The 24,512-nt window shown below is 35.9% G+C and overlaps 1 protein-coding gene across 1 annotated transcript in view; it reads right to left on the reverse strand.

Moving 5' to 3' along the window:
* Positions 1-5,056: 5,056 nt before the first annotated feature.
* The window catches only part of LOC118736047 (protein wingless-like), a 127,633-nt gene continuing 108,177 nt past the window's right edge, over positions 5,057-24,512 (reverse strand). The window contains exons 2-3 of the mRNA XM_036466155.1: positions 5,159-5,421; positions 5,057-5,103 (exon numbers count right to left, since the gene is read on the reverse strand). Coding sequence (XP_036322048.1) covers positions 5,057-5,103; positions 5,159-5,421 — 310 coding nt within the window. The remainder of the gene's footprint in view (positions 5,104-5,158; positions 5,422-24,512) is intronic.

Consider the following 24,512-nt stretch of genomic DNA (forward strand, 5'->3'; position numbering starts at 1 on the left):
TCGAAGAGACCTCCAGCGACTCTGGCACTGCTCTACTACAAATTTTTAACAAATTTACAATAATTCATTGCAATTTCTTTAAAACATTCAATTACAGGAGGCACCTGCGGCAGCCGCCACATAATTTCAGGCTTTCCCTTTTGCCACTTTGTTCCTAAAACTGGGAACACTTTTGTCAAAAAGACAAGGGTGCATTTGTATCGCTTGTATTAATGTATATTCCATTTTATTCACTTTTATTTTTTATTCGTACAAAATCACAACTCTTTTTTTCTCTAAATCAAATATGGCGCGCGAGATAAAATCCAAATGACAAGCAGCTGTCATTTGTGTTACGTACGCCAAAAGTTGAGAGTTGGCCAACGTTCGTCGGTTCCGTCAACGCGAGGGTTGCCAATCTGGCGCTCTACATGCAAATACACGCATTTAACTCAACTGTCAGTTTCATCCTTGAGCGTCACGTTCCCAAAGTACTCATTCTGACCATTCTGACGGGGCTATAAAACTGGTGACTTTTGACAGAGAGAGAACCGTATTTACTCTCTTTTTTGCCCTCCCAATAGTCAGAGAACCGCGTACGGGGTCGATTTCCAGTAAAATCTGACTGATTCTGACTATTTCTGACTAGTCCGGACACGTACGGGATCGCAACTATTATTTCCATTCGTACTGTCATCAGGTATGTAACTTGTGAATAGAAATCGCTGCATCTTTTAGGCGCATCAATATTACAGTTATAGTAACATCCCGAGCTAATAAAAGGGAGGTAATAATAAAAATATAAAAGCGGCGCATGCGAGAATTTGCACCAGTGGTATTCATCTAAACCGATAACTTTATCAAGCAGATAATCTTATAAGTTTACGCACTCTGTTACAGGAACGATCCACACTCTCTTTTCGTTTACACATGCGAAAATAGTCGTGTTTTCTTTGGTTACAGAGCACAGTTTCACTAACTTTATACTACTAGCACGAGGATAAAGAAATTATAGAAACTAACTGCCTAAACGCGAGAAAATTATATTCACGAGATAATATTTATTTAAATAAATATACATATAACATAAAGGCTATTTATTTGAAGCTAGTTAAAAGAAACAATGGCAGAATGTCTGTTTGTGTATGAATTCATGTTACACGGCTACCAAACTTTGCGGCCAAATTATTAGTGAAGCAAAACAAACAGAAGGGATAATAATTGAACCAGATCTCTATTAGGATCACATCGTTGTTGTTGAATTAGCGAGCAAAATTTGTATGCGGATCCCGATTATTGCCCAAGAACAGAGTTGCCAGATGTGGGGATTTTGTCCCATTTTGGGGATTTATGAAACCATTTGGGGATCGTTTTTTTCGTTTGGGGATGTGGGGATTTTATGGGGATTTTTGTTTAGTTTAAAACCTTGATATTGAAATTAAAAAATATATTTTTCTGGCTGCCCATAAAAATTTCTCGAATAAAGATTTTATTAGTACATACTTTTGGCGCGATATGTTTGTAAGGTTTTCTTAACGCCGTCAAAGCATTATTCGACGCAGATTTCTGCTTTGATTGGCTTTCACTGAACAAACAATTTTCGCAACAACCTCCACGAAAGAAATTCTAAAAAATAAATGGTATTCTTTAGCTATTTCAGACTAGTACTTTATTACACTAAAAAAGTTTGATTACTTTCTGATTTTAAACTTTTATTTATGCTATTTCTGTTGTAGATTGAATTATATTTTAAAAGAAAATTAGTAAAAATAAATAAATAAACATATGTTGTAAAAACATATAACTTTGACGTATGCACATATACATATATAAATTTGTGAAAATGTGTAGACAAAAGTATTCAAAACTGTAATAAAATGAAAACTGTGTTAAAATAAAAACTGTATTAAAATGAAAACTGGATTAAAATGAACTAACACAAATGTGAATACATACTTTTTTTATTTCTTACTAAAGGTGATTTAAATGGGGATTTAAAAGATAAATGGGGATTTTTTGGGGCTGCGGCCCGATATGGGGATCGGGTACAAAAATATTCTGGCAACACTGCCCAAGAAAGCATAGCTAGATTTGCGACAGAGTTGCATTGGCTTCAGTTTATCAAGTTTATTCAGTGAAATCGCAGGAGGAGTTTATCAGAAATATGTAAACGAGTTTCCTTACAAATTTTGACACTTCATTTATAAGGTTTACACAATTATAAGTTTATACGGTTTACAATGCATTTATATGGTTTGATGAATACCCTTACTATATCAAAGTATTGATTTTTTTTAAGCACCTCTATTTTTTAATCAAAATTTTCAATACATGTATGTATATAGAAGTATTGAAATTAAAGTAAAGCGCCGCAGGCGAAAGTTTTTAACAAAAAATCGCGCGAATTTTTATTACAAATTTTCATTATATATCGAGGTATTGAACTAAAACGACGCAGGCGAAAATTTGTAATAAAACATCGCGCGATTTTTGATTACAAATTGTCAATATTTATCGATATATAGAATTAAAAAGGGCCGCAGGCGGAAATGTTTAGAAAAAAAACTGCGCGATTTTTTATTAAATTTTTTGAATATTTATCGAAATATTTAATTAAAAAAGGGATTTTTTATTAAAAATTATCACTTTGCCTCACAAAGTATTCACGGTCTGGCATTACATTCTTCGCGGCCATCGCTCAACAATTGTGTGTTTACAGATTGTTTGGGAATAAAAACTTATTTAAAGAACACTTTTATAAGCATTCATTGTTAAATATTTAGTAAAACAAGTAAGTTAAATACCCGGCGCACGTATTAAAGATAGGTTTTTCACCTTACCGAAAGCTACCGCTACATGGTAAGCCGGGGCGTATCAATTTTGAGTAAATTAGAGTCTTTAGATTTCGAAATTTTGAAGTTTCAAGCAGTTCTGAAATTTACCGTTATATGTAAAGCGGCCTCAATTTTAGTCCGCTTTCAATAATTTTCAACGTTTTGCTTTTATGTGGCAAGCACAATAACCATACCGAGTTTGGTACAAATTGGTAGAACGGTTACCGAGATACATATATGTGATCATAAGTGGGCGGTACCACGCCCATTTTCCAAAATTTTATCACAAACTTATATCTTGCACATTAGCTTTATTATTTACTGATTTATCGAAGATTTTGTATTTCTCTAAATTACCGTTATATGGGATGTGGGCGTGGTTATTGTCCGATTTTAAAAATTTTCGGCCATTTGGTATGCCGTAGCAAGGCTAACAACTGTGCCAAGTTTGGAAGAAATTGGTGCAGCGGTTACCAAGATATACACATGTAACCATAAGTGGGCGTGGCTACGCCCATTTTCCGACAATTTATAATATTCTTATTTTTCGTCTAAAACTTATTGTAAATATCAATTTTGAGTGAATAATCTCCAGTAGTTACTAAAATATCGCAGTTTACGTATTTCTCTAAATTACCGTTATATGGGATGTGGGCGTGGTTATTGTCCGATTTTAAAAATTTTCGGCCATTTTGTATGTTGTGCAAAGGTCAACAACTGTGCTAAGTTTGGAAGAAATTGGTGCAGCGGTTACCAAGATATACACATGTAACCATAAGTGGTCGTGGCTACGCCCATTTTCCGAAAATTTATAATATTCTTATTTTTCTTCTGAAGATTATTGTAAATATCAATTTTGAGTGAATAATCTCCAGTAGTTACTAAAATATCGCAGTTTTCATATTTCTAAAAATTACCGTTATATGGGAAGTGGGCGTGGTTACAGTCCGATTTTGCCCATTTTCAATACCAACCTACCTTGGATAAATGTAAACCTACATACCAAATTTCGTTCAGATATCTCAATTTTTGCTCGAGTTATCGTGTACACGGGCGGACGGACAGACGGACGGACAGACAGACATGGCTTAATCGATTTCTCTTTTCATTCTGATCATTTATGTATACATTTGTCTATATCTATCCCGATTCGTTTTGGCTGTTACAAACAACCGTTATGTGAACAAAATTAATATACCCTTGTGCACAAGTGCGCTCGGGTATAAAAAAGATGTGCATTCATTTGTTTATGAAGATGATATGTTAATAAAAAGAAAAGTGATTATTGCAGTGTTTATATAAAAAAAGTGAGGTAATGGGGAAATTTTAACAACAAATAACTTTAAAACTTTTAAACTAGCAATTCTACACAAAATGTTGAAGATATCGGTCGATGAGGACTTTTCAACACTCCCTGCGAATTTCATTAAAAAGTTCGCTATACTTTGCCTGAAATAGGAAATGGTCCATTATTGGAAATCTCAGCCAAGGAGTTTAATGAATATGTTCCTGCTTTGTAATGTACCATATCATATTTGAAAACCGTGTGTAAGCATAGAAAAAGGAGACGATAATAAAGAAGTCGCAAATGTGTGTGGTCAAACTTAGGATATGTTTGCAAAGGGCAGTGAGATTGGCGGCATACAAGGAATTGTAAAGTGACAAACATCTATCACGCAGGCGTTTCAAAACACTAAACGACTCCACGGTCAGGTGTCAATTTGCTCAGGCTTTGCAAAACTAAGATAGCAATGAACTGCTAACAACTTATATATGTACATAAGTAGGGATATGTACATATGTGTAAATTACATATACATTTTTAGGCAGAACCAATTTTCATAAACAAGATTTCATTCCAGAAGATCAGCATCAAACTGTGAGCCGGTTTGAAGAATGACAAAATTGTTTGTAGCGAAGGCAACAGAAGCCAACTATTATGTTGCAAATGATATACTCATTAGTTACACAGCACTGGCGCACAACAGCGCACACAGCGTGAGTGCTGACAGCTAAAGAATAATTTTTCTCATTACGTTTGGTGTGAATAGGAAACCTTGTGCGTTAATAATTTAAAAGATGCCATTGTAAATCAGGTATCTACATATTTATTTTCCGCAGTCTTCGTGTGGTCAAATTTCCTACTGAATAAATTACGTTCAAGCATTCAACTTATGGTATTGCCTGAAATGTCATATCCCAAACATTTTAAAAACATTATTTTTATACAGTTTTAATTAAATTCAATAAAGTTTAGTTTTTTGAATATTGATTAAAAGAATTTGCGTTGCTGTTAAGTAGTTGAATAAAGGAATTAAATAGGTATGAACTTTTACCACTCTTACCTCGATCGACAATTTTGCCAAATAAATTCTTTCCTCGCAAAAAGTTTCTTGTTGAACAATTCCATCGCCGATTACGAAACTGATGTTGGCACTCACTTATGGCAAGGTTAGCGCCTTTCACAAGAGCATTCAATATACCGGGGTTATCGCGAACCAGGCGACGTTGTTTTCGCCGTAATGTTGAATGTATAGCAGGATCCATATACAAAATGCCTGAGCTAAGTGGTGAAATATTATTCGGTTCGCCTACTTTAGCTATACCCCTACAAAGAAAATGTGATTACAATTTATTTTTTAGAAGTAATGCCATGGTACATATCGAAACCTAAATCGGCAACAGCCACAACTCAAAAACGCAGGGGAGGCAAAAAACTGTTGACGCTTGGCGACCCAGCAAAACATTTTCTATTTTGGTGGGCACTTATTTTTGTGCCGATGGAGTAACATATTACAATACTCTTCAAGACATGTAGATAATGCAATTGTAAACATGCCATGTTAAAGTAATGCATTCTGTAAAACAGAAAGTAAGTGGTGGACCTTCACTGGGTAAGCATTTTTCGAGATCTACCGCTTACTTTCTAGGCATCTTGTGATGCATTATTTCATCGATACAAAAATAAGCGCTTACCAAAGAGGCAAAGTTTTTGCTGGGAAGCGACGCATGCAAAACAAAAGCAGTCATATATTAGTATTTTTTCAGTTAAAAAAGGTACCTACTGATGAAGGAGAAATTTTACGAACGTTAGAAATATGGTATGTGAACTCTTTTATGGGAAACATTAATTTTTATAAAATTTTGAGTTAATACTGTTTTTGATTTAGGGTACGATATGTACTGTTTAAGGGTTAAAACATGATAAAAACATAACAAGTTAAAACCGTTGAGAGGCAGACTAACGTTTGCCAGCAATATAATTAAAAAATTCAAACTCACACACACATTCTCATTTTTAATCTCAAACAACAACAATTGTGTACAATTTAATTTTTTTGTTTTAAATTTTATAAAAATTTTAAAATGTTCTATGAAAAAATGTACTGCTTAATTTTAATTTATTTCTTCGAAGACAAATTTTATAAAATTATATCTAATAAATTTGGATTCTTGACAACAAATTGGAAGCTTTAACCCACTGTAAAGAACAATGTGATGATATCGAGAAAAATTCTTTAGAATTTAGCCATACTTTCATTGCAATCCAAAAAGGGCTGTTGGAAAAAAGAATTGGCTCTGCTATTTATGAACGAATCCGTACTGTTTTTGATGCTACAGAGTTTACTACATCGAAAGCGAGAGTATGCACACATCTATGCTATTCTATCGCAGTAAATATGACACTTCACTTTTCAACAATTTCCACAATTTTCTTCTTCTTTAATTGTTTTCTCACGTTAATTTTAGCTTCCTTTAAAAAAACCCATCGATCGACATTTTTCGTTCTCAAGGACGAAATTCTAATAATATTCGAATAAATCGCCAAAGCAAAGAACAATCGCAAATTGTGGTCGGCATTGCTGGATTCTCGTTGGAGCAGAATCGCACCGACAGAAACGCCCAAGTATGTGGGCTGCATCGATTCGAAATTTGAAAGAATTTATAGTAATTTCACAACAAAACCGCAGGTACGGATGAAAACAATACCATGGACGTATCGATACTTTTACTTGGAAGGGGTATCGAAAGAAAGTATCGATACCTTAATAATATCGGATTTAATTTAGCCTACTCGTATCGATACTTTTGGCTATTAAGGTATTCCGTATAAACTAAATAAGTTAAATTTAGTTATTTTTTAGGTCACCAGTTAACGATTATTTATCTGGTTTGATCGACCACAGAGTGGTGTTGTCTAGAAATGTTTATCAAGCTCAATAAAAACATTTCCAAATAATCACACTATAACTGTCAAAGTGCACAAATGGTGACGGACATGCAATAGTGTCAATGGAATTAATGTCATATACATTAATACACAATTTAAAAGTGAATTAATGTCAATGACATTAATACACAGAACAAAAGTGGAATAATGTCAGAAAAATTGTGGAAATAATGTCGTTGACATTAATGCACAATTTAAAAGTGAATTACTGTCAGAAATTTTAAAAATCATGAAAGCTTTACGGTGACGTGTAATAAAGCGCAGCGAAAATAAGGTCCATGGACACTATTTCTTATTGTCCATAGACAATCGTATTACCTTTTCGAAAGCGCAGTAAAATCCATGCACATTATTGCTCTATCAAAAAAATTTTGACAAAATAAACTTCTAACATACTACATACTAGGGATGTTGCGAATGTGGAATTTTAGACATCCGCGGATTCGAATGCGGAGGTCATGTATTTTGAAGAAATAATTTAAGTGGGTTAATAAGGTGATTTAGGTAAATAAAAAATGGAAAGGTTAATAATTTTCAATAAGCTGCCTTATCCTGAGTTTTGCCCGAAAAAAAATTCACCCGAAAATTTGTATTCCGCCCATAGTAAATATGTACATGAAAACCAAAAGTGAAAAGTGAACCGGTTCGGGGAAAATTAAATTCGTGATAAGACAGAATGTTTTTTTACTACTTTAATTTAAAAATTGGAACATTGCACTTAATAAAAACTTTTTGAAAGGTCGTAAATCAAACCTGCGACACTATATAACTACTCGCTCGAAGCGACAAACTTGAAACTTGGCAAAATTGTAAATTCTTTTCGATTGACACTGCGCCAGTTGAGAGGGCTTTATTTATATATATATATTTACTAGCAGAGCATCCGACGTTGTTCGGGGTTAACAAATCAAAATATAAAAAAGGAATACAAATATTCAGTTCAGCATAATTTAAAGGAGACAAACAATTTTCTTTGCTTACATTAAGGCTCAAAGGGCCATACTTTTAGCTTTATCGTACTTTAACTAATATATATTGATCATCACTTGTCCTACAAATCTTGATCCATTATTAATATTAGGTGGATTAAGGTAACGATCAAATTTCTAAATTAAAATTATTCTACTACGGTACATTCCGATTAGCTGCCTATTCGATTAGCTGTTTTAGTATAGTTGCACTTTTTTGGTAGAATGCTTAATTCGGAAGGAGTTTTATTCATTTTGAATGAAACTTTTCCGTTTAACAGCATCGCGGGATTTAAAAACGATTTAATATTTCCATTTCAAAACAATCTAAAGATGGTAAGGTTAAAAAAACACACACAGCTTTAAATATCCGAGTTATCTAATAGATGAATACATAAATGTATATCCCCCTTTTACAATCTCATTTATATATACCTTCCTCTGAACACCTCCCATAGATACCTATATCTGAATACCAAATTTCAAGTTCATGTGACTTATGGTTCTCAATATATGGCTGATTAAAAATTCCACGCCTACGGGATGTGCCATGCCCCCTTTTATAAACTCATTCATATACACCTTACTATAAGCACCTACAATAGATATGTCCGTATACCAAATTTAAATTTAATGTGACTTACAGTTTTGAAGTTATCCATAGCTGATAAAAAAAAGTTCCACGCCTATGGGATGCGCCACGCCGCCTTTTACAAACTCATTTATATAGACCATATTATAAGCACCTACCAAATATGTACATATATAAATGCATATCAAATTTCAATATGATGCGACATATGGTTCCGAAGTTATAGCTGATAGAAATTTCAACGAATATGGGATATGCCACGCCCCCTTTCATAAACTCGTTTATATATACTCTCCTATAAACACCTACCATTTCAAGTTCGTGGGACTTATGGTTCCAAAGTTGTAGCTGATAAAGGATTCCACGACTATAGGATGCGCCACGCCCCCTTTTACAAACTCATTTATATATACCCTCATATAAGCACCTACTATTGATATGTCTTCATACCAAATTTCAAGTTAGTGCGACTTATGGCTCCGAAGTTATGGCTGATAAAAAATTCCACGCCTATGGGATGTGCCACGCCCTTTTTACAAAATCGTTTATATATAACCTCGTATAAGCACCTACCATTGGTATGTGTGCATACCAAATTTCAAGTTCGTGGGACTTATGGTTCCGAAGTTATAGCTGATAAAAAATTCCACGCCTATGGGATGTGCCACGCCCCTTTTGCAAACTCGTTTATATATACCCTCCTATAAGGCCGTTGATATGTCTGCATACCAAATTTCAAGTTCGTTATGGCTCCGAAGTTACGGCTGATAAAAAATTCCACGTCTATGGGATGTGCCACGCCTCCTTTTACAAACTCGATTATATATACCCGCCTAAGCATCTACCATTGACATGTCTGCATACCAAGTTTCAAGTTCATGTGACTTATGGTCTTGATGTTATGGCTGATTAAAAATTTCGCGCCTATGGGAGGTGCCACGCCCCGTTGTCGGATCCCAATTTTTTTCACCCTATTACAGGCTCAGTTGTAATGGCAATACTCTGTCAAAATTTTTGTTCGATTCTGTCCCTCCGTTTAGACTGCAACCTGGCACATGCATACATATATACATACTTCCACAAATATATAGTAGATATCCTTCTCTTTGCGTAAAATAATTTTTGTGGATGTCTCGGCCACAGGGCCACCTATAGTGTAAGTTTCAAGTCCAAATATTTCTTTTGAATTGGCTAAATTGTTTTCTAAATATGAGCCAAATTAGCAAGTAAATGTAATTTCTAGGAATATTCTGACCCCAGCGCCGCCTAGCGAGCAAATTTTTTGTAGTACCTTTTCAAGGTACTGATATATGTTCCAAATATGAACCAAATCGGTCCAGCCGTTTAGTAATTTAGTGACATTCAATGTACAGAAAACTGTATGAAATTGTGAAATCATGACGTCTCAGCATTCTTCATTTTTCGGCAACAACAACAAAAAGTTTCAATTAATACTAAAGAAACTCATGTAAATATATACCTGACCCAATGTTTGTTCTATGGTATTTTTATAACAATATCCCAACGGTTTTTACCCTCCATTCCCGCCCATCTGCACGAGGGGCGCAGTCCGCATGACGTACGGAACCAATATTTTAAATTTTTGTGCCGAGTCACGATAGGCAGGAGTTTGTTAAGTGTCGAGATCTAAAACTGTTCAGCTACAGAACTAAATTCATCAGCTGATTTTATGTATTTATGTCAATAATTCACTCATTGATAGAGGAGAGTATCGCTTTCTTAATGCTGAAAAGCGGATCTGATATATCAAACGTGCTGGAATGAGAGTTAAAATCCTGGCATATGCAACGGAGTGGGTCGTGCAATTCAAAATTGGTTTTACAAGCTTTCAAAAATATGGGACAAAAGTGTCTTGATACGCGTGACGGAACATTAAAGCTTACATCAGCCAGAAGAGACGGACTTGAAATTGAGCCTGTCAGTAATTTAACCATAAAAATTATACCAAACATTTCCCTGCGACTGGCAAGTGTAGGAAGGTTAATAAGTTTTAAGCGACTCGTATAAGGTGGAAGCCTATATTGAGAATCCCATCGGAAATTTCTTAAAGCAAAAAGTAGGAATTGTTTTTGAATTGATTCTATCTTGTCTGAGTAAATTTGATACCTTGGATTCCAAACCACCGAGCCGTATTCCAGAATCGGCCTAACTAATGTTGTAAACAGGGTTTTAGTGATATACGGGTCACTAAATTCTTTTGACCATCGTTTCACAAATGCAAGCACACCTTTAGCCTTGTTGACTGTCACATTAATGTGAAGATTAAAATTAAGCTTAGGATCCATTGTGATACCAAGGTCCACAAAATTGTATACCTGTTCCAGGTTATGGTTACCTATTATATAAGAAACTGGCAGAACAGCTCTTCGCGAGAAGCACATTACTTTACATTTCTTAAGATTTAGAGGCATAACATTTACTTTACACCAGTAAGCCATGCTGTTTAAGTCTGATTGTTTAATTAACATTTTTTATTGGAACATTTTTCAATGTGTTGCTTTCCCCTTTCAGACATTTCAGTTTTAAAGCTATTTAAGTCCTCTTTCATTGGATACCAAACTTGTTTAATTTGGATAAGCGGTTTTTTTATTATCCGGAAAGTACTCTTATTTCGGAATAAAAAATATTTGGCCAAGTTTAACTCGTAAAAAAATAACTGTAATTTTCGGTCCCTTCAATATTCGCATTTTCAAAAGATCCGCATTAATTTTTGCGAATGCGAATGCGAATTTTGAAATTAATGCGGAAGCTCCGCGGTTGCGAATGCGAATATTCGCAACAACCCTGCTATATACTATAAACATAGTATACAGCTTTAAAAGTGCATAACACCACGGCGGTCCTCGTTCGCGCGGGGGCTAACCCGCGTCGCACAGTGGGCCGTCTAATACAAGTTAGCCGGAAAATATATTTTATTGCGTCAGATGCTTAGATTTGTTATAAAAAGTGGTCTATAAGAAATTTACCTTGATCAGGGATCAATTAGATGGCACCAGAGGCTCTTTGAGGACGGTTTGTAGCAAGAACGGTATATTGAAAGTATCTATATACAAATACGCCAGAATAAAGTTTTGAACTCCCTTTTTTAGGGCACCGTTCGCTCGATTTCAATGAAACATATACAAATTTAAAGGATATAACTTCATCTAATCCAGAAATGTAAATCCCTTTATACAGGGGGCGTGGCATCTGGCATACAGACTGAAATATGAAAACTGATGTATCTCTAAAACCAATCACGCTGGGGAACAGAAACTTATGGCGAAAAATAATAGGTATTGGAAAAGGGGGCATGTTAAATTTTTTGAGTATTAATCAAAAGGAAAAATAAATATATAAATATTTCAAACTTTGGAACATAAATTTAAATGCATTCTTCATTAAATGTTATTAGAAGTAAAAGCTTTCAGGTGCAATAAATACTATATTTTTTATCTTGTTTAATAATATTAAATATGTAAAAAAAAAACATTTTAGTTAAAAATAAAATAAATACTTTAGTTCATTTTCAAGTGAACTTAAATAAAAATAAAAGTTATCAATAAGTTAAATTAAATTCATTAACTTTGCACATTTCAGTCCCTTCTTTTTAAATTAATATATAAGTAATTAACGCTTAAAATTTGAGATTTGGATGAAAATAAAATAAATAAATAATTCATGCAGTTATTAAATATTCTTAGTTTTTCCTATAGTTTGGCTTGTTAATTTATAATTGAAATTAATAATATATATATTAATCGTGTAATTAAAAAAGTAAAATAATTGAAAATTATCAAAAATAACAAAATAATCATGTAATTAAAATCAATAAATTAATTAACAGTTTGTAATTAATTATTAATCATTGAAAAGGTGCTAATATTGGTATTTAACCATTAAACGGTAATCCAAAAACCATGCTTTAATTAATAATCACTATGATTATTATTCAATATTTAACAGGTCTGGTATAATTAAATATGTTCTCGCTTTAATGGTTTATAATATACCCAAATAAAAGTTATAATATTATGTGTACTTTACTGTATTAAACTGTCGAAGTCAATAAAACCGGACATGAATAGGTAAATTGTTTTGTACTTGGTACAAGGCTGATTATTTTCGAACTAGTTCGGTTTCAGTCAGGAAATTCTAGTTTTTAAACTAGCATTTTTCCTGACGAGTTTGGAGTTTCACTGCAGGGAACGTTCTGTAATTTGACACAGCTACACATGTTATCAATTCCGCACTTATGGCGAAAAGTGGTGGATAATGGAACAGGAACAGGAACGTGGAACCTCCCATACAAACAGAAATTCTCAATCGATTATCTCTGGAACCGCTTTTGCTAACTTTTTTAAATTTTTAGTAGGTGGTAGGTTTTGGAAATTGGTTTGTATTAGAAAGGGTGATGTGGCACCTTCCATGCAAAATGTAATTTCCATATCGCTTATCTCTGGAACTTCACTTACATTTACATAAATATAATAAATAAAATAAAATGAACATTTAAATATACCATGTTTTTATAAATGGACTAAAAAGTAGAAAATAATATTTCTCAGTACCATAGAATTTGTTTTGATAACTTTTGATTTTGAAATTTTAGCAAAAGTTATTATAAACAGTCTATGGGACAATAGTCAAACTACATAACATAGGCCTAAAATTTCTACAATACAGAATTGAGATCGATTTTAAGCGGTCGTCATTCATATACTCACATACATACATACATATATTACTTTTCATATCGATTCAAGTCTATTACATGCGCCCTTCATGCCTGTAATAGACGCACGCACGCTTTTCATTTCCAATCTCATAATTGTTTATAATGACTTTTGCTAAAATTTCAAAATCAAAAGATATCAAAACAAATTATATGGGACTGAGAAACATTATTTTCTACTTTTTAATCCATTTATAAAAGCGTGGTATATTAAAAAGTTTTTTTTATTTTTATTTATTTTCTACTTTTTAGTATTGTGTATACATATGTACATACATACATACGAGCACCAAGTAATTTCATTTAAAGAAATGGCTTGTCGTCCATTTCCGCTAGTGCACATTTTTAGGCGCAATATTTAACTACTTCCGGCAAGGCCTACCATCGAGGTTGATGTCTAGACTTTTGTATAGGAACTTTGATTATAATCTATAATTATAGCTAAATATGGTGTCTGGCCCACAACTGGGAAGCATTTTCTCCCAGATTTCAATATCGCATTGAATGATTGTTATTTTGTAGAAAGGTTTTTAGAAAGATTTTTCTTCCGATAGGGCGCGCAGGGATTGAGAGCTATCCTAAATAATCCTTTTTATGGTCGCATTTGCTTCATCTGTTGAATCCTGTTACCCAATCGTGTGGAGCAAAAATATTTATCTTTGGCCCAGTCCTGATAAAACCCGTTCGAGGTACTTTCTTAACATCCACCGATACTGATGAAGAGAAAGAGGAGTTTTTGTAGATATTGGAAATCTAGTTTTTAGCCTTTCCAAAGGCTCTGAGACCAATGTAATCGAAAAACGTATTTACAGTTTAAATTAACTTTAAATCTTTACACTGCAAAGAAAACACTATTTCAAGTTTTAATGTTAAATTGTTTCATATATTCAATTATTTTTTAATGAACATATAAATTATAACTGCATATGTATTTGTTGTTTAGATTTTGTCCCTTCTACATATATAGTTAGATGGTTAGAATGGCGGTATTGTTTGTATATACTTCATCGCCTTTTTTGAAGATTGAAGTAACTTATTTATATGAACACAATTTTTTCGACAAATGATGCAAACATATGAAATGCTTTTCATTATATCTATGTAGGTAGCTTTTTAAAATCTAATGCAAAACACTTTAGTTTTAAATATTTTTCATACTTCATTGACTGAAAATAAATTAAAGTTTTTGTTTTTAAAGTGTATAGTTTTATTTTACTTGTTGAAAATTGTATCGCACTACAATTCGTTGCTTCCTCAACGTTGGTCGTCTTGCCGTGGCGGGGAAGCTTAAATGATGTCATGGTATACCCCACAGTGTGGGGTGCACCATGGCAACATGAACTAAGAGGGAAGCCCAGTATTGCATCCTTCTGCGGCACTTCTTGACGCTTCAAGATGAAACGTTGCTTTGAGCCGCTGAGGAGAGCAATGCGGGGATTACCGCACCAACACTACCCAAACCAAGGTGTGAAGGCCACCGTGCCGATGGATGAATGGCCAGCGGGTAGTAAAATGTGGCTGGTCGCGAACGGTCCCCTCCGATGCCCGGGCAAGGTCGGTTGTATAAGTGCCTTCTCCATGCATACCGGCTCTGCGGACGAGCGACGAACCCCTTCCGGACTACTCGTGGGACCACAAATGAATAAAGAAACCAAACAAAAACAACAACAACAAAAACAGCAACAACAACAACAGCAAGAACAAAAACGAAAGCCTGGGGAAGATGTGACGCTATCGGAGGAAGAACAGCTCCTGAAATCCCCTGCAAAACCAACAAACCCGACAACGATTTCCTCTGGTGGTGCCAGCCATAGCACCTCAGAGGAAAAAGCGGGAAACAGTGGCAGTAGTGCCAGCCATAGTACACCGGAAGAAAGACCAACATGTAGCAAGCACGCGGCCGGTACCAGCAGTACCCAGCTGCAAAAGCATAGGAAACCCTCAAACGCGTTCATGAAGCAACGGTACCAGAAGGCTATGTACATGCTCGACAAAATCGAGAGAAATGCAGCAGCCTGACGTGTAGACGAGCGCGATGAGGAAGATAAGCTTATGAGAAATTCCAAACAGAACGTACTGCCACCATGGGATCCAGCGAAACCCAAAAAAGAAATAGGTCTCAAAACGAGAATGGCAACGGAGCTGACCGCAAACGATTAAAGCAGGGGGATGTAGCGGAGTCCGGAACATCCACCAAGTATCGCTACTTCAGCGACGTTGCAAGAGACCATCTTCAGACTTCAATCATTGACGAAGGTAGCAGAACGCCGCTAGCAGTGCAGCAAAAGTGGGTGGAGATCGATGTGAGGCTGTCGAGTCTCGTAATGGACTACGTCCTCGACAACCCCGAAGGTCCTCATCCAGAGTTTGACTCATCGGAATCCCTGAGGGGATACCGGGTCATCAAATGCGCGGACCAGTTCTCCTTGGACTTCCTCGCTGGGTGTGTAGCAAAGATTTACGACGCATTCGAGGGCTTGAAGCTCAAGCTCATACCAGCCAAGGACATCCCTAGGAGGCCCCGTGCGCGCATTTGGTTACCTCCGATAGCCGAACCTGGCGAAAAGTTGCTGCGGTGTATAAAGCTGCATAATAAAAACATACCAGCAATAGACGAGTGGGAGCTCATCAAAGTTGAAGAGCCGAGAAAGCCCACAAACAAGCCAATTCTCCTAGCGATTTGCTCCGAATCCTTGGAGGCCCTAGCAGAGGCCGACTATAAGATTCGGTTCGGTATTAGAAAAGCTAAGGTAAGAGTATTCCTTGGTGAAGTCAGCCCAGTAGAAGAGGACCCGGGCGTCGACGGTGCAGGCGAACTCCTTATGGGAGTGAAACTGAGCGATGAACCGGACCAGTAAGATAGTCCAAATAAATCTACAGCACTCGAAGTGTGCTACAGATAGTCTAGTCGTACTTCTCAGCGAAGAGGACATCGACATTAGCCTAATACAGGAGCCCTGGGTCAGGAACGACGAAGTAATGGGCCTTAATATCTACAATTACAATCTCTTCTACAAGAGCGAGGTTGGTAAACCACGGGCGTATATTCTTATCAAGAAGGGTATAAATGCATTCCGCGGCTCTAATTTCAGCACAGCAGACACAACAGTAGCTAAGGTGGAGACGGCAGGACAACAGGATGTCTTGTTAGTGTCGTCTTATATGTCCCATGAACGGGACAGTCCGCCACCGGAAATCAAAACTATAGTAGACCGGAACCCCAGAGGAGCCATTGTCATAGGATGTGATGCAAACGCCAGGCATCCAGTTTGGGGCAGCACAACAGAAAACGAGCGAGGTGAGTCACTTCTACACTATTTATTAAACACTAGTTTGAGTATTTGCAATACTGGTAACCGACCAACCTTTATCTTCCCAAGTTCAGACCGGTTTCCTGGGTGGGAGGAGGTGTTGGACCTAACGTTGCTGTCTGAGAACGATGGCGTTACCGTTGAGAACTGGAGAGTTTCCGACAGGCCATCAGTGTCTGATCACTGCTGGATACTCTTTAATCTACGCGGGGTATCCTACACCCCCTCTAAATACAGGAACCCACGCAGAACCAATTGGGAGAAATACAATAGAGTCTTGACGCGAAAACTAACTAAATTTAATCTGGTAGAAAATATTACCTCAATAGATGAGATAGAACGAAACGTAAGCAACTTAGAGGGGGTGATGACTAAAGCCTATGAAAGATCAACCCCACTGAGCGTCATGAAAAAGAAATCCCCGCCATGGTGGAATGGGGAGCTTAGAGCTCTTAGAAATAACGTTAGAAAACTTTTTAACGAGTGCTTTGGGTCCAAGAACTGGGTGCCCTACAAAAATGCGTTAAAATCATATAAAAAGCAACTAAGGATAGCAAAGGCCAAGTCCTGGCAAACCTACTGTTCCTCGATAGAAAATGTAAGAGACTCAGCTAGGCTAAGTAAGATCCTCTCAAAGGAGTACACTAAACCCTCATTTATAAAAAATATAAATGATGTATGGACAAACTCCACGGGCGAGTCTTTAGAAACACTAGTTCAATTCCATTTTCCAGGCTGTGAACAGAATGCAGCAGCATCAGATGGGAAAGAACCCACATATATACCAAATAGAGAACTTGAAACAATAATAAGCAAAGAAAAGATCATCTATGCAATAAATAGTTTCTCTCCCTTTAAATCTCCAGGCCCAGATGGTATAATACCGGCCATGTTACAGAATGTAAAGGAGCATATAGCACCGCTACTTGAAACCCTCTATAGAGCTTGTATTAGTATGAACTCCCCCAGAGCTGGAGACGTGTCAAAGTAGTGTTCATCCCTAAGCCCGGTAGGAAGAACCACGAAACAGCGAAAGACTTTAGACCTCTAAGCCTAACTTCCTTTGTTCTTAAAGCCTGGAAAGGCTAATAGATATATATATAAGATCGTTCTTGGGGGAAGAATCCCTATCAACAGCACAATATGCTTACATCAAAGGAAAATCGACGGAGTCAGCTTTGCACGAAGTGGTGGGGCTCATAGAAAAATCACTGCGCTTCAAGCAATACACTTTAGCCGCTTTCCTGGATATCGAGGGCGCCTTCAACAACATTGAAGTTGACACCATCATCCAGACACTCATGGGGGTTGGTGTTGACGGCGGTGTGGTTGACTGGGTACGCTCCATGCTAGAAAGCAGAATTATTCAGGCGAAAAGCGGAGATAGTCTAATAACTAGATATGTGCGTAGAGGTACTCCCCAGGGTGGTGTACTCTCCCCACTGTTGTGGGTTGTAGCACTAAACAGCACTCCTAGAACTCAACAGAGGTGGAGTTAAAGTAGTGGCGTATGCTGACGACGTAGTGATAGCAGTCACAGGACCTTTTCTCTCTACTGTAAGTGAAATTCTAGGAAAAGCGCTGGGTAGACTACACACGTGGGCTAAAGGCAGTGGCCTTAACGTAAATCCAGACAAAACTGAGTTGTTACTGTTTACTAATAAGTATAAGATACCACAATTTAGACTTCTATCCATAGGCGGGAAGACAATCCCCCTATCGTCCAACGCAAAATATCTGGGAGTAATTCTAGACACCAAACTAAACTGGAAACTTAACGTTGAGAAACGTAAAGAGAGGGCCTACATCGCTTATTATACTTGTAAACGGATCTTCAATAGAAACTGGGGTTTAAAACCGAAACTTGTAATGTGGATGTACACCGCTATCATAAGGCCGATCCTAACCTACGGCGCCCTAGTGTGGTGGCCTGCCTTAGACAAACAATACAATGTCAGCAAACTAAATAGCTTACAAAGAGCGGCATGCTCGGGGACAACTGGGGCACTGAAATCCTGCCCTTCAGAAGCACTGAATGTAATCCTCAATATGATGCCCATTGATCTATGCCTAAAGGAAGCCGCGATGTACTCAGCATTAAGACTCAGAGAGTCGGGGCTGTGGGGATCGAGAACCTTTGGGCATAGCTCAATCTTAGGCCTCACTTCGATAGGAAATAAAACCACGGACTATATGGTATCAACCCTCGATTTTGGCTTGAATGTACAAGTGCGGTTTCCATCCAGAAGGGAATGGAAAAGGGGCCAAGCTGCCGATAGGGAAGCCATCTGTATCTACACTGACGGGTCCAAGATGGACTGCGGTGTAGGGACAGGGGTATATTCCGAGGAGCTTGGTGTCAATAGGTCCCTCCGGCTGGAAAACCATGCTAGCATATTTCAAGCTGAAGTTCTGGACATTTGTGAAGCCTGTAGAATACTAAGGAATAGCGCTACTAGGAAAGAAAGTGCGGTTATTTACTCGGATAGCCACGCAGCACTCCTGGCTATATCATCCACTGTAACCAAGTCCAAGCTAGTCAAGGAATGCAAGATGGAGTTACGCTCAGCGTCTCGGTCAATGTCCATCTCTCTTGTCTGAGTTCCCGGCCATAGGAACATAGAAGGCAACGAGAGAGCAGACGAACTGGCCAGGGCGGGAGCTTGTTTGGATGAATCTGTAGCGGTGATACTGGGTTATCCCCTCAGACAAATACAAACAGAAATCCACTTGCACCTTCTGAAACTGGCAAGGAGGAGGTGGTCAGAGATTCAGACTTGCAAGATAGCACGAGAGCTTTGGCCTGACTTTAGCAGGGAAAGAACAGCAGAACTGCTAAATAGGTCAAGAGTAGAAGAATTTAGAATTGTATCGACTATCACCGGTCACTGGCCGCTAGGAAAACATGCATGTAGAATAGGTCTTCCATACAACAGAAAATGCCGCAGCTGCGGCTTGGATGGCAGCGAAGAAACAGTATTTCATTTCCTGTGTGAATGCCCAGGCCTGGTTTACTTAAGACATAAATCTTTCGGGAAACACATAGTAGAGCAGTTAACGGATCTATCTAGTGCTACAATAGGCGACTTATACAAATTTATAAGCGGTTCTAAATGGTTTGACTGAACCGCTGGAATGTTCTGACAGGTAGGCTACGGCATAATAAAATATCATTGTCCACGAGAAGTGCACCAAAATGGCGCTTTTATGCGCTAATTGTTTCCTGAGCGATAGCTTAGGTAGCACTACAACCAACCAACCAACAATTCGTTGGCAGAATATTCTGAAATCTTTCATTTTAGTTTTGAAAATACGCATTTTTTCTGTTATTTCTTTAATTTCGTCTGTTCTTCTCGGTAAAAAAAAGTGAATATATTATAACGATCATTTTTGTTTTGCGAATGTTTCGTTTTAAAGTCGTAAATACAAATATTGTACTTTTTATTTTGTATGAAGTGAAATTATTTTAAAAACTTTTATTTTACAATTTCTTTTAAAAACTTGCGTTTTACCTGTATCATTTTCTCTGTGTACTATTAAATAACACAGGCCTACAAAATTTAAAAAAATTCAGACCCTGGGACTAGCTTATACTTTTCTAAAGGTTTTCGTTGCACTGAATCTGAATCCAAAATCAGTTTTGCTCAATCGGCTTAGGTTTTCGAGATATTTCAGCCTAAACATACGAAAAATCTGTTTTTTTGCTATATTCTTCATGTATTTTCATCAAGAGTAGTTTGTTTTTTTACAAAATTGAAGAAATAATTTCAAAGCAAAACATTTCCCCTTAATAATGCTGTTTAACTCAACGAGATGTCTTGTTTTAAACCTGAGATATTGTCCATTGAAGTTTATGAGTTTTGCGACATTACTTCTTTGCACAAATGCTTGAAAGATACAACATGAAAAGAAACAGATTAAAACTTAAACTGCCAAAATGGCACTTTTCAAAAATAGTAATATTTCAATACATTTTTGTGAAATCCTTTGCGTGTACTTCTTTATCTCAACTAAAAATTTCTAATTTATATAGTGTATACAACTCGTTTATCTTACTTTGGCATTGGACTTTTGTTTTAGAAATGTGATTCTAATTTGAATGCTAAATGGGAAGAACTATAAAGAACGGCTATTTTAACCACCTATAAGTCATTTTTTAAACAGTGGCTCAGAAAGGCTTGTTCTGGTGGAAGTTGACCAAACCTTGTTTTCAATATATAACCCGCAAAAAATCGTAACAACTCCGTAATTTATCATAACCGATGATAAGATTATTGCAAAAATTTTTGATAGCGACATAACTTACCCCAATAACTTAACTTTTTAATTTTTTTTATTTCTTTAAATTTATGTAGTATATACGGATTTGAAGAGAACATAGAGATGTATTTATATAAGTTGGAATTTCTTCTGTTTGCCCATCCATCAGCGGCAGACACTCGCCGCCGCCGCCGATTCTTTTTCAAGTTGACCACGCCGCACAGTGAGACAACGCCGGCATTAAATACAAGGAGTCATTGTAGAGCTCTGAAATTTTGCACAGGTTATTTTTGAGACAATTCCAGTTTTAAAAAAAAAAATTAAGAAAATTCGCCCACTTTTACGCCCACCTGCCATACAGTCGAAATTTGTAAAATGCCGTATTGTCCGTAATACTTTAGGTATAACTTTCAATTTTGGTATACTTGAATGTTATATAGTTACAAACATTATTTGAAATAAAAATTGAACTTTGGCCCACTTTTAACCCCATCACCCATACTACCTCAACATAAAAAGTGCCATATTTTCTAAAATATATTAAATACAACCTTCAAATTCGATATTACTGTAATTTATATCATTTAAAATGTTTCATGCAAAAATTACAATAACACGCCCACTAATACGCCCACCTCCCATTGAAATGCAATAAAAAAAACAATATTTTTTTTCTATGGCGGCTGAGGGCCTCACTAATGTTACTTTATAGCTAAGTTGTTTTAATTTATGCACTTATACATTATGCTGGTGGCGGCAAAAAAAAACACAAAAGGTGAGCGGTTAGCTAGTGGCGGCGAACTTTTTGCTGGGGAGGATTGGCTCCAGGGGATACAAGCAAACTTGCCCGATAGATGGCGGGAAAGAAACTACTTGTTTTTAGCAAAAATAAGATTGCGTTGGTATTTTCGATTGAACCTTTTAAAATACTCTATTTTCCTGCCAGGCGACAAGCGGCACTACAATATAACAATTAAACTAACAACATTAGAAAGTGATCATAACACAACTTAGATAAGAACAATATCTTGCACTATCAATTTAAATTAAAAATTATGCAACTATCTAACCCAAAGTCAATGACCTTCAACAAAATTATCTATCAAATTAATAACGTAAATAAAATTTATGTAAACAAGAATATTTTTATTAAAACATAAATGATCTTTAAAGCATAATTCTGAATAACTAACAAAAAACAAATGTAATTTATTACTATTCTCTTGCACAATAAGTGAATAGTAAACAATTAAAAATTAAAAGTAAAAAGTTGTAAACATGCTATTGCATGCTAACATACGTATAGCGACAGAATGTGCGCGTTACGTACTTTTTGTAGTTTTTTGTATGTTTAATGTGCTTTTGCAAACTTTTGCTATATGTCCTCTACTTTAAATTAAAGCTGAGACTTCAAACTTTCATTTGGTATAAGTCTGCACCTAGGGCGAGGGGCTGCTCTATATTTCCTAGGCCATTGAAAATGCAAAATGTTCAATTTTTGCACCACAATTCTGTTGTTAAGAAAAAAAAAATTTTGTTTTTTTTTTAAATTTATTTTTTCATTTACTCATTCTACAATATATACAATAACTAAATTAATTAAAAAAATACTTTAAAGTTACATTTATTATGTATTTTTATTTTAATAAGCTTTTGATTATTACATATTGAACTAACATATTTCAAGCGCGTTGGCATACCTCAACTTTGACTTGCTCTCGACCAAAAAGTAATGAAGTTATGAGGCTGAAATTTCAAGGAATTGTTACTCATATATCTGTTAATATACTGTGAAAATTTCATCCAAATTGGACGACACGTCAAAAACCATTTTTTGCCGCGGTTACTATTGGGCTGTCTCACTGTGCGCCGCCGCCGCAAAGCCTGTCGGCGTAAGCCTCTAGTATGCACATATGTAGTTTAGAGTGGTCCAAAAACAATAAAGTTGGAATTTTAATGCAGCCACCCCCTAGGATTGTTCTGAACCGAAAAACATATACCTCTATTTTTTCATTTTGAAATCAAAAAAATGTTTAGGGAGTGCTCAAAGCGCTCACAGTTTTCCATGCATATTATATGGGGAAAAACAACGTTCCATAGGAATGGTATACAGTTCTTGAAAATCAATATTTTTTGATCGGAAAACTGTTTATTTAACCAGTTTTTAATATTAAAGATTTTTTATTTGTCCCCCCCATTGCATTATCTGGGGGTTTTGGAGGACCTGTAAAATATAATTAACATGAAAGAAACAATTGGGTATTATTACTGAGAATCTCCTGAAGATAAGCAAAGTTTTCCGATCGAAAAATATTGATTTTCAAGAATTCTACACTATTGTTTTTTCCCCTATAAAATACATGGAAAACTTTGAGCGCTTTGAGCACTCCCTAATTTTTTTTTATTTAAAAATAAAAAAACTAGGTGTATATTTGTTTTCTGTATAGAACAATCCAACGCGGTGGCGGCATTAAAAATCCGACCTTATTTTTTCATATACATATTTGGACCACTTTTATGAATAACGACCGCTTAAAATCGATCTCAAATTTGTACTTACGCTGTCGAAACTTTAGGTCTATTAGCCAAACACAATTAGATAAATTTGTAACAGCGATTTTTTGATGCAGTTTACTTCTATTTGACACGTAGATCATGGATCCACAGTGTTGCCCCTAAAATTGATTTGGCTACATTCCGCCATCTTAGATTTAAGTTTTTTCGGTTTTTTCCGATTTGCAAGCTTATTTAGCATTTTTTGTAAAAATCACCTGTTTTCATAAAAAAAACGTGTATTAGGCCTACTGGGGAAACCACGAAAAAAAAACGCGCCGAAAAACTCTACCTCAGCAGTGTGGAAACATGTGGAAACTATCCCAACAAGCAAAATAAACTTAAAGAAAGTTTTTTTTAAGTTTTCAATTATAAATATTAAGCTTACAGAACGTTGATTTTTTGTTTATAAAACGCTTGAAAGTAAGCGTAATATAATCGAAAAGGAACATTGGTTATAAGCGTAGAAATATAAACTTGTAATAAATGTTCAAAAGAAAGCTTTTTATAAGCGTAAAAGTGTAAACTTATAATAAAGGTTCAAAAAATTTTTTATAAGCGTATGAATATAAACTTACTAAAAATTTTCAAAAGAAAGCTTTTTATAAACATTTTGATAACCCTTTATTTAAAGATATTTCAATAAAAACTCATACATAGATTGCTTAACATCTAGAAACTAAACGAAATGCGAATTTTCGGCGGACTCATCTACAGTCGCGAAAATATAAATAGGGAATAGACATTTTAGCATACAAATTCACAATAACACATACAAATTAAGCATAAAAAAGTTAATTATTACATCTTGTTGCGTGCTTTCAATTACTTGCGGTTATTGGCAAATTGGAAAAGCGACATCGATGCAGCTATATATTCCGCTTCATCGCCGCCATTCTCATTGATGAACTTTTCTGAAAAAAATTTAATACATTTTTAATTGAATGTTAAACTAAAAAAGGATAAGGGGAACTCATCATTTGAAGACTCGAATGCTCCACCGATTAGCGCAGCGGGTCCTGGATTGGACTTCTTTTTACCACATCGGT

The sequence above is a fragment of the Rhagoletis pomonella genome, unplaced genomic scaffold, assembly GCF_013731165.1.
Source record: "Rhagoletis pomonella isolate Grant_MI unplaced genomic scaffold, Rhpom_1.0 Rhpom_scaffold_00003, whole genome shotgun sequence".
In the NCBI taxonomy this organism is placed as follows: Eukaryota; Metazoa; Arthropoda; class Insecta; order Diptera; family Tephritidae; genus Rhagoletis; species Rhagoletis pomonella.